Here is an 11,770-nt window from a genome sequence, read left to right on the forward strand (position 1 = left end):
ATAAAATGAAAATGTGGGACTATATATTTGTTTGGAAAAGGATTTATTATATTTGGAAAATAAAATGACGATGTGGGACTACATCTGCAATTATTATTGAACAATATATATATATATATATATATATATATATATATATATATATATATATATATATATATATATATATATATATATTGGATTTTTAGACTTTTGCCACTAAACTTTTCTATTTTGGAGTTTTGCCACAAATTTTTTGGATATTTGTAGGCTTAATCCTTGTAAATTTGTAATTTACAAAAAATGTCCATGTGAAGTTTTTTTTTTTTTTTTTTTTTTTTTTTTTTTTTTTTTTTTCAAAAACACTCTTTTAAATTTCTTAAGCAAAACCTTGTCAGCATCTCTTAGGAAACAAGGAGGGACCACTTTCAACTTGTTACTAAACTATGTGTGAGAACCATGTATTACATGAGTTTATTTAAAAAAAATTAAATATGAAATTTTAACAATTTGAAAAGTTTAAATTTAAAAGAAAAATAAGAAAAATTTTGAATTATTAAAATTAATGAGACATTAATGTATTGAATACATTACATATATAAACTCTTTCTAATAAACACCTTACATATATATTACCTTAAATACCAAATGTGAATTTTAATTTAATAAAATGAAAAATACAATAACATGACAAGTGGAAAATAGAAAATTCAAAATTTTTAGAAAATGACATGTGTCCAAATAAAGAAGAAGAGAACATGTGACAAAAAGTTCTTTATTTATTACTTAGGATTTCGAGTGTATAAGAAAATATCTTTTCTTATTATTATTTCTGTTATCTTTTGTTTTTTAGCAATCACTATAATGACGCTCGTTAAGATCATATAATTTCATTTCTACTCACTACCCAAATTTAGCTTTAGTAAGCTACATTTGTTTATTTGATATATAATCGTATACTATGTGAAACAATGATTCAAATCAAAACATGTATTTTCTTAAATTATTAAATAAGTTATATGGGTATGAAATCTAAACACAATTGTCCTCAACAAGTTCGTTTCAAGAATTTTTACTAGTTGTTGCAAATTTTAATTTGTTCACCAATAAACCTTGTAAAGATTAATGATAAGACAAACATAACGTTGATAGTATTTATATATTATAAACCGCTCAAATTTTAAACAATGGAATATGTAATACCAAAAGCATGAAATATAAATAAGTGAAGGAGAAACAAGTACAACCTATGACATGTTTTTTTTAAACTTTATAGACAATTATTAATCAAGACACAACTCTAATAGGAGAAACTAATGCTTAACTGAATTAAAGCATAAGATTTACCATGATTCATCAACTACCATTGTCACTGGTTGTCACCGATGTTGATGTTGACTTACCATATATTGGTGATACCTCCTCATACTGCTTCACAAGGCCAACATTAATTTGATCTATAAGGGAAACATGTGACGATCTAATGCATTCTAACTCAATGGAAACTTCTTTTATTGTTGGCCTATTTTTTCCATTGAAGTTCAAGCATCGCATTGCCAAATTAGCTATAGACAACAACTCGGTCCTAAAACCTTCCTTGACAATCATTGCATCAAAAACAGACATCGCACGACCTTCTTCCATGGCTAGCATAAAGTGTGTAGCTAAACTTCTATTTTCACCAAATCTAGTTAAGGAGATTGGCTTTTCTCTTGTCAAAAGTTCCAACAAAACAACTCCAAAACTATAGACATCACTTTTTTCAGTGAACTGGCTCGATTGAAAGTACTCTGGATCCAAATAACCAAAAGTCCCTTTAACTAATGTAGTCAAATGAGTTTGATCTATTGATACCAACCTTGAAGTACCAAAATCAGATACTTTTGCTCGATACTTTTCATCCAAAAGTATATTAGTTGTCTTAATATCCCTATGGTATATCGGAATGGAGGTTGCTGAATGTAAGTAAGAAAGTGCTCCTGCGATCTCGGTAGCAATTTGTAATCTCATATATAAAGAGAATGAAAACTCATCAGTTTCATTTTGAATGAGGTCATACAAATTACCATTTGAGACAAACTCAGAGACAAGTAGTGGGACCTCGGTCTCTAGGCAACATCCTAATAGTTTGACCACATTTCTATGGTTGACCTGTGAAAGAATGACTACCTCATTGATGAACTCTACTACTTGACTTTCATCAACCACCATTGATTTCTTGATTGCTACGATCCGTCCATCTGCTAACATACCTTTATATACAGTACCCTGACCACCTCGACCAAGAATTCTATTCTCATTAAAATGGTCAGTAGCCTTCTCCAATTCTGTAGAGGTGAAGAGTATGGTTTCATCAACATCAGTTGCTTGTTGTTGTTTAAGAAGGAGACCACCATTACGCTTAAAAAACCTTTGTTTCCTTCTCTTAGCTTTAGTTTTCTTGATTATTTTGTATAATGCATAGCCGATCACCATTAGGAAAAGCAATCCCATGCTTATACTAACACCTAAAAGAAGAACATACAATACAATAATTAACATAAGTACCTAAACACAATCAACAATTAGCGGTATAGACTATTTAGTCTTCATAACACAAATTTGATAGAATAGTTGCAAAGGTGTTAAATTTTGCAATATTTTTTGTCCAATTTGTTTGGAATATCCGAAGGTCATTAATCATGTGTTATGGAAGTGTGCCACTTCGGTGCTAGTTTGGGAGAAGGTTTTTCTTAGTTAGACTTTGAAGTCCATTTGGTGGAAACTCTAGATGATGCGTTTGAATGGACTAAGCAGTTACATGTATGGGCTCTGAAAAGAAAGTGTTAGAAGCTATTATGTGTGTGTTGATATGGGTCCAATGATGGTTCAGGAATGATTTTGTGTTTGGCGTTTCTCCCGCGATGGAGGGTAGAGTTTTTGATATTGTAGTTGAGTATTTGTTTATTTGAATTGCTAGTAGGACAAAAAAGTGTCGGTTAGTTGGAGTTTAAAATCCTCTTTTTGGTTTTAATTGGTTTGGTTTGCTAGTTGTTTGCTAGATTTTAATGAAGTCTTTAGTTGTTCAAAAAAAATTGATAGGATAACGAGTGTTCACAAAGTAAATATTTGGTGTTTTAAACTTTATCATTGTTATGTTTGGTTTTTTTTTTAATAAAGATATATCAGTAATATAATTTACATTTTACAATAATAGCAAATATTTTATTGATTTTCTAAGCTTTATATCTATTTTTAACCTAAAGAGAAATAAAATAACATCCTAATTTTTATTCAAACTATCTTCTTATGTATTTAAGATGATGACAAGTGTCATGCAATTTAATTTAACTTTGATTATAATGTTAAACTAGGTGTAAGACCCATGTATTATATGAGTTTAATTAAAAAAAATAAATATTAAATTTTAACAATTTGAAAAGTTTGAATTTATAAGAAAAATGAGAAAAATTTTAAATTATTAAAATTAATCTGACTTTAATGTATTGAATACATTACATATATAAACTCTTTCTAATAAATACTTTACATATATATTATCTTACATATTAAATGTAGAATTTTAATTTAATAAATGAAAAATATAATAAAATGACAAGTGGAAAATAGAAAATTTAAAAATTCTAGAAAATGTCATGTGTCCAAATGAAATAGAAGATGACATGTGGCAAAAAAACCTTCATTTATTAGAATAGATTTGTGAACATATAATCATCTTAAATAGATAGAAAAAAAATAAATAAAAACAAAAGATAATAAAAAATATATTTAATTTCTCTAACTTGAAATATCGATAATCTTCTACCATTTCTTATTACCTTTTTGGAATATTTTGAACATTTACTCAATAATAAAGTGTCAAACATAATTGTCAAATAAACATTCAAAGATTGCCGCTTAGTGTATACTTTTTTTCTTTTTAGGTGTAGTGAAATTTCTACATTTGTTACTACAACTTTTATCTTTGCTTTGTTATGTTTTTTTATATTACTTATATTTCATAAAACTTAATGAATTTATTCTTAATTGTAAATTAAGGAATCAAAATCATATAATGTATCATAAATACATATTAAATTCTATGTTTACATTGCTATTTTTCATTTTACTAATTATTTTATTATTCGAGTAGATGATTTTTTTTTTTAAATTATAAAGCAAACCAAAAACATAAAATGTATCATAAAGAATTATAAACTCAAAGGAAAATAATTTTATTAAGATTAATAATTAATTCAGCTTATATTACCTTGATACCTTTTATAGTTTAAATGAAATAAATAATAAATATTACAAAATATAAAGTAATAAACATGCGTTGAGTAATTTGAATTTAAACATGAATTTACATTTTATCATACATTTTAGGTAAACAACACAAAAGACACTAAATTTACACTAAAATTCTAATTTGATACTGTGTTTTTTTCATCTCAAATTTAACAATGTGTTTTCTAATTTTTTATAATTCTGACCACTTAACCGGTCAAACCGTCGGGTACCTGCTAACATGACACGATGATGTGTCAGTTTGATAACGTGACATGCTGACATGACATACCGACGTGTCAAAGTTGATTTTTTTTTCCATAAAAGATACTAAGTTTTCATTTTTTTTTTCCGATTTTGATACTAAGTTTAACTTTTTCTTTCAATTGACCATTTCCATTTGAAACCGCATAAATATTTTTAATACATTTTAAACCGTATAAATATATTTTTTTTTCATTTAAAAATCATACTTTTGTATAAATAAAAGTTTTTTTTATTACACTCAAACCATAATAATATGTATAAATATGTATTAGTTATATGAAAACCATATTTTATATTAAGTAAACAAACTTAAAATGAGTTTGGAGGTTAGGAAGCATGTAGTCGATCAATGATCAGATGTTAGGTTTGCAACCCGTGAAATTTTTACATCTTATTTGAAACTTATGGTTAGTTTGATTCTTATGATATAACTAATGCATATTTATGCATAACATTATGCTTTGAATGTAAAAAAAAAAAAAAAAAAAAAAACATTGTATTTAAATAAAAATATGGTTTTCAAAAGAAAAATGTATTTATAGGTTTAAAATGTAAATATATATATATATATATATATATATATATATATATATATATATATATATATATATATATATTTATACGGTTTCAAATGGAAAATGGTAAACATTAAACAAAATTGAAAAAAATGATGTTCAATTTGCAACAAAAGAACTGAGTGTCAAAACTGAAAGAAAAAAAATTAAATTTAGTGTTAAAATCGAAAAAAATGAAAACATAGTATATTTTATGGAAAAAAATTTAATTTTGATACGTCAGCATGTTATGTTAGCATGACACGTCATCAAAATTGATATGTCATAATGTCACCTTAGCAAGTAACCTGGATGACCAGTCTAATGATCAAAATTGTAGAAAAATTGGAAAACACAGTGTTAAATTTAAGACAAAAAAAAAAAAAAGAAAAAAAAAAAAAAGAAAAGTCAAGTTAATTTTTAGTGTAAACTTAGTGTCTTTTGTCATATTTACCCTACATTTTATAATTCCTATTCTATTTAGAAACAAATAAGAAAATTCAGCAAGTTTATCAAAAAATAACTAGGATATTGTTAATACGAGTAAGTTTTAAATTATATTAGCAATATCGGTAGAAGAGCAAAAATACATTACTAATTTCTACAATTTTCACTTATAATTCCAACTCTTTTTGCAAGTATCAAGACGAATTCTAGAGAAGTTTTATAAGTATTGTGTTTCTATAAAAGACTTATAATTGATAATTCTAAAACGATTATATATATATATATATATATATATATATATATATATATATATATATATATATATATATATATATATATATATATATATATATATATATATATATATATATATATATATATATATATATATATATGAGGGTTCAATTGAGAAAAAAAAAGTTAAGAATGAGTGAATCATTCTAGCCACACATTTATTTTGCCGCAAAACATTTAAACGTATCGGCGGAATTTGTAAAGGGTACACATGTATTTTTCCAACCAAACATGTTTCTTTAAAGTATAGTAATCATTACCTTAATATACACAAAAACATATTTTTTATATATTTTTTTTTATTTTAAAATGCTATTTTCGTCGAAAATTTATTTTAAATATATCAAAATTCATAATTTTTTATTCTCTATAAATAGACATTCATATTGATATAGTTTTAAGATAAAATAAAATAAAAATTTAGAATTTCAGCTATCGTTATTCATAAGTAAATAAAAATGCATCAGATTTTTATTAAACTATATTTGTTATTCATTTATGAATAAAACGCATGTTTAACTTTTTTACAGTTTAAGAATTGTTTATATATGAATATAGCACATTATAAAGTTTTGTTACATAAAATATATATTTTTTACATCATCTTTCATCACATGTTGTATTTATATATGAATAAAACGTATATTAATTGTCGTAATATGTTATATTTATATACTAATAAAACATTTTTAAGATTTTTGTTAAAGTTTATTTGTTATTTATATATAAATAAGTAGTATGTTAAAAAAAGATGAAGTGTTTTGAAATTTTGAATTACTTATTCATCTAGGAATAACAATTGAACTGTAACAAAATTATGATAAATGTGCTCTTCGTATATAAATATAACTTGTGAGGAAAGCCAATACAAGTTTTATTCATATGTGAATATAATATGTGACGAGAGTTGGTGTAAGCTGTAAAAAGTTTATTATATGTCATATTTATATATGAATGATACTTAAACTGTAAAAAAAAATTAATCATATTTTTTATTAATAAGTGAATAACAAATGTGTAGTACTAAAAATATGACGCATTTTATTCATTTATGAATAACGATAGCTGAAAATATATATAAAAAAAAATATTTTATTTTAAAAATATATCAATATGGATGTCTATATGTAAAGAATAAAAAATCATGAATTTTGATATATTTATAATCATTTTTCGATAAAAATAGTTTCTTAAAAATTAAAAAACAAAAAAACTATGTTTTTGTATATATTAAGGTAATGATTAGCATAGTTTAAGGAAACATGTTTTGTTTGAAAACACATGTGTATTTCTTTCACATTTCTGCTTGTAGGATGAAGGTTTTGTGGCAAAAATAAATGAGTGGCTGAGAAAGATTCCTCATTCTCAACATTTTTTATTTTCTCAATTGAACTTACCTCTCTCTCTCTCTCTCTTTATATATATATATATATATATATATATATATATATATATATATATATATATATATTCATGACAAATCCAAACTACTAGTAACCTAACACTTTTTTTTCAATTATGTCCACCATGTATGTTAACAAGAAATCTAAACTACTAGTAGTAACCTAACATCTAATTTCATCTATGTCCATCATAATATTTGAATCCTCGACCTCAAAGAAAAAGGACACTATATGATACTCTTGGGTTAAAAACACTTTTGATCCACATATAAATGATTAGAAACTAAAGCAGGAAAAGTAAGAACCATATACTGGAACATATAATTATAAGTGCCAAATTGCATGGTTTGTTAAATGAGTTAAACTACTATTAGGTTTAATCTTTTTCTAGTTAGATAAAGGGAAATCTACTGAAAAGTGTTAATATTTTACATTAATTTACCAAAAAGTTACAAACTAAAACTTGTTTACGAAAAAGCATGAATTACCGATAAAAATGACGTTAATTTTTTTTCCAGGTTTACCAGTTTCATTAGTTACCCGATTTTATTAAAGTCTCTTTATTTACCATAATTCACAAATAAGTCTCAAAATAAAATTAAGTGATGATTTGACCATTTTTTTTTCCATGTAACATACATATTAGTGGTTTCATTGCTCACATGGAAGTCTAGTCATTAACTGAGATGATGAGATTGTTATGTTGGGTTATATAATATTATGTTTACCATAATATGTGATATTATGATTTATTGTATATTTTTTGGATATATAATACATCCAACGAAAACTCCAATAATTACATAAACTAGCAACAATTTCGTCATTTTTTAAATTTATAAGAAATTTCAAATTATCTATCTAATCTTATTTAACCTAGTATATCCATCTCATCAACTCATTTTCCGTCAATTTTCCGGGAAACATACATTTTACTTATTTCATTGCTGATGTGGATACATAATCATAAATGAACCAATGATATGTATATCAAAATTTACGGTAAACATAGTATTATATAACTCATCATATCTATCTTATCAACTCATTTAATGACTAGTAGTAGATGTTCAGGTTAAATATAAATTGATAAAATGTATGTTACATAGAAAAAATTGTCAAATCATTATTTAATTTTAGTTTGAGACTTATTCATAAATTATGGTAAAATAATTAGATTTTAATGGATCCTAGTAAGTAATAAAATCGATAAACCTGAAAAAAAAAAAAAAAAAAGGTCAAATTGTCATTTTTACCGATAATTCATATTTTTTCGTAAATAAATTTTAGTTCGGTACTTATTCGTAAATTAATGTAAAATACAATGAATCTTAAGTGTATAATTGTTAATGACATAACTATATAAGGCTTGATACACATATAAAGTTAGCAAAATTTGATTTTTTTTTTCAGGTAGTAAAATTTGAATTTTTTTTCAGTAATCTAGCAAGTAATCTAAGGTGTGGTTCTTTCAAAATTATAATGAAACATTAACCCTCAAATTATTATTTTTCTTTGAATTTGAGCCAATATGTCATCCTACATGGCTATACATAGTTTATGTAAATATGTGATCATTCTTTAATAAATAATACATAACAAAATGCTGAACTAATTATTTTGAAATTTAACATGAAAAATATAGAAATTATTTAATAGTAATACGTGAAAGCGTAGTTGATATTTAAAAATACGTGTTTAACAAACCTTGGTTAGTGAAGTGATTTTTATTTTTTGAGCGTAGTTGATATTTAAAAATACGTGTTTAACAAACCTTGGTTAGTGAAGTGATTTTTATTTTTTGTTTAGATTCACATTACTTATTTTTTTTTTAACAGCGGAACACCACTTAACCTTTTCTTAAAGAGATGAATGGTTGGGGTTATTGTTTATAAGATATAATCTCCATACCTAATAAAAAAGTAACACATTTGTCACATATCAATCAATTAGAGCTTCACATTAATTATTTGTCACTTGTTATTCTAAGGTTTTTCCTCATTAATTAAATTTCCATTAATTTACTCCTCCATTTTACACATATCAAACACGTCAACAAAAAATTTATTTGTAATATCTATTGCCTAATTTATTAAATTATTAATTTTTTTTATTATTGCTTAATAATTACCTTATAATTTAATTAAAATTATTTTTACTAGAAAGTGATACCGGGTTATAAACTAGTAAATAAATAAATGAGTTAGTAGTTGTTGAACCATGCCTAAACGAATTTGATGGGAGAGTAAGTAGAAAGGAATTTAAACGCATATAGTGGTTTAGAGAATAGCTTACCCAGAATGACACCTAAATTTCTCCCCTTATAAATAATACAACTTGTAGCCGAGTCCACGTCAAGATTTAGCTGACAATACCCTCCCTTAAGTTGACACTTTTTGCATTCTGGAGAAGTATTGTTGTCGTCTTGGGTATCTGTATTCCACGAAAGTGTTATGGGAACGTAAGTGTTGTTCTTGTCAATTGGAAAGCCTGCTTTGAAGTATGAACTGTCCATCAGGAAGGCAGACCTACATATCTCGTCTCCAGCCGGCCCTTCCAAGCCACTTACATTCAACCTAAACGTCTTGATATTCAGATGACGACTATCAAACGTGGCTTGGCAACAACCAATGCCAAAGCAGTTGTTTCTATCGCTGACAGTATCATTACGACAAATCGTTGAGCAACTGGCAACAATAGTGTTCTTCACCATGACGTCAGCATTAATGCCACACCCCTCAACGAAGAGTTTGTTAGCAAAAGTGGAAATATAAAAGGGACTCTCGTTGCTTAGGACAGGAGTGCTATGCTGGACTGGTCTCACACAATCAAAAGTGGTAGAGACCTTAACAGTAACCGCTCCGTTGTTGCTGAACACTGGATTTACACTCAAGACCTCCGTGTTGTTGAGTGCAGACAGATACGGTGTCGAGGAGTTACAATCAATATTGTACCATTTGTTTAGTGAACAATTTGTTCCAATCCCGAAAGGGTATGGAATCGATATCTCTCCACACCTATCATTGCATCCTTTTTTGCTGATTCTCTCGGCTTTTGTTACTGTTGCTGTTAAAGAGATCAAGATAAGTAAATGCAAAACTTGAAGGAGCTGCATTCTGTTTAAAACGACGATTAAAGGCTTTGAAGCAAGAAAAAATATAAGGATAGGTATAACAATCATAACCATGTGAATTTCTGTGCTCGAATGCCGTGTCTATTGGATTATTTAATGGAGAAATTTAATTCTTAGCTGACCTTGAGTCAACGGGAACCACAGTTGCTCCCTTTTTCTTCGGGGGATTGTAACCATACCATGGTTGAAACGATTTACCCTAGTCAAAGCTACCATCAATCAAATCAAATAAAATAAATATAAAAAAATACAATAGTCGTCCATCGTAACTCGTCAACTTTTCTATTTTTTTTACACAATTAAATATTATTTTTATTTTCATGTTTGATTTAGACTAAATAACTTTTATATCAACGTTTATATGTAATTTTAGTTTTCAATAATTATTACATGTATTTTCCTTTTTATTTATTTACGTTATAATCTTTAAAAGAATATATCTTATAATATTTCCTACCGTGGTGGTAGTATTTGTATGATGTTTTGTATCATGGTGGTACTATTTTTTTATTTTGCTATTTATTTATGTCATGATATATATATATATATATATATATATATATATATATATATATATATATATATATATATATATATATATATATATATATATATATATATATATATATATATTAAAAAAGAGCACCAATTTGAATAGTAAACTGGTGTACTTTTTGGCAAGAATGGTCATTTATGTGTTTATTTTGGGTTTTGGGTATTTGTTGTTGTTTGTCTGAAACTTCATCCCACGTGTTGTGTTTCTATTATCCTTATCTCAATCCTAGATAACTGTGTTTTCCGGTCATTTTATCCCCACACCCGTAGGTAATCGATCCTTCAGGTTTCTACGTTCCACCGTTCCTTATCCATACCTTCTGTTCTTTTTCTTCTTTCCTCGGATAACGTTATCCCCAACACATACGAGACACCCCTTCTGGAATCACGCCTCATCCGCCACTGATCTACATGCTTTCCACCATTTTCAATCGTCGACTGCATCTGTTGCCGCCATCTTTGGTTTACTCCCATATCTGATTGAGACGTACTCTGAGGCTTATTCTTCTTTGCCGTTTTGCTTATTCCTGCACCGCCTCATTCGACGATCGAAATCTTCAAATTCTTACTCTCTTCTACATCGATGTGGTGGTGATGCGGACGCTAGCCATGACCGATTGGTTGTTTGATTTTCATATTTCTGCTACTATCGATGGTGTCGGCTTGTGAATGGTTTCCACACCTCCTCCGTCCTCGCCGTCGGTGGCTACTGCTTTTATCCCTAATTTCGGAAGTCGATTACAAAGATTCAAGATGCATCGTACTCTATCTTCCCTACCGAAAATGCAGAAGTGGTTGATTGTCATCGGTTAACTCCGCTGTTGATTCTTGGTAAGGTTTTAGTGTTTTGCTATGTCTTTGTTTACTTT

The 11,770-nt window shown here is 26.9% G+C and overlaps 1 protein-coding gene across 1 annotated transcript; it reads right to left on the reverse strand.

Annotated features, from left to right (window-relative positions):
- Window positions 1-1,147: 1,147 nt before the first annotated feature.
- On the reverse strand, window positions 1,148-10,429 carry LOC145086559 (wall-associated receptor kinase-like 2). Its single transcript, XM_079024365.1, has 2 exons — window positions 9,509-10,429; window positions 1,148-2,486 (listed from the first exon to the last, which is right to left on the reverse strand). The coding sequence occupies exons 1-2, from the start codon at window positions 10,398-10,400 to the stop codon at window positions 1,336-1,338; spliced, it is 2,043 nt and encodes a 680-aa protein (XP_078880491.1). The 5' UTR covers window positions 10,401-10,429; the 3' UTR covers window positions 1,148-1,335.
- Window positions 10,430-11,770: the final 1,341 nt, after the last annotated feature.

Source organism: Lactuca serriola, chromosome 2 (assembly GCF_051521515.1).
Source record: "Lactuca serriola cultivar US96UC23 chromosome 2, Lser_US96UC23_V15, whole genome shotgun sequence".
Lineage (NCBI taxonomy): Eukaryota > Viridiplantae > Streptophyta > Magnoliopsida > Asterales > Asteraceae > Lactuca > Lactuca serriola.

What these genes read in the sequence shown, in the direction of transcription:
- LOC145086559 (XM_079024365.1), bottom strand. Translation starts at nt 10,400, where the DNA reads ATGGTTATGATTGTTATACCTATCCTTATATTTTTTCTTGCTTCAAAG. An exon ending in AAATTTAGGTGTCATTCTGG is followed by an intron (nt 2,487 to 9,508) that starts GTAAGCTATTCT and finishes TTCTTCTTTTAG; the next exon opens with GTGTTAGTATAAGCATGGGA.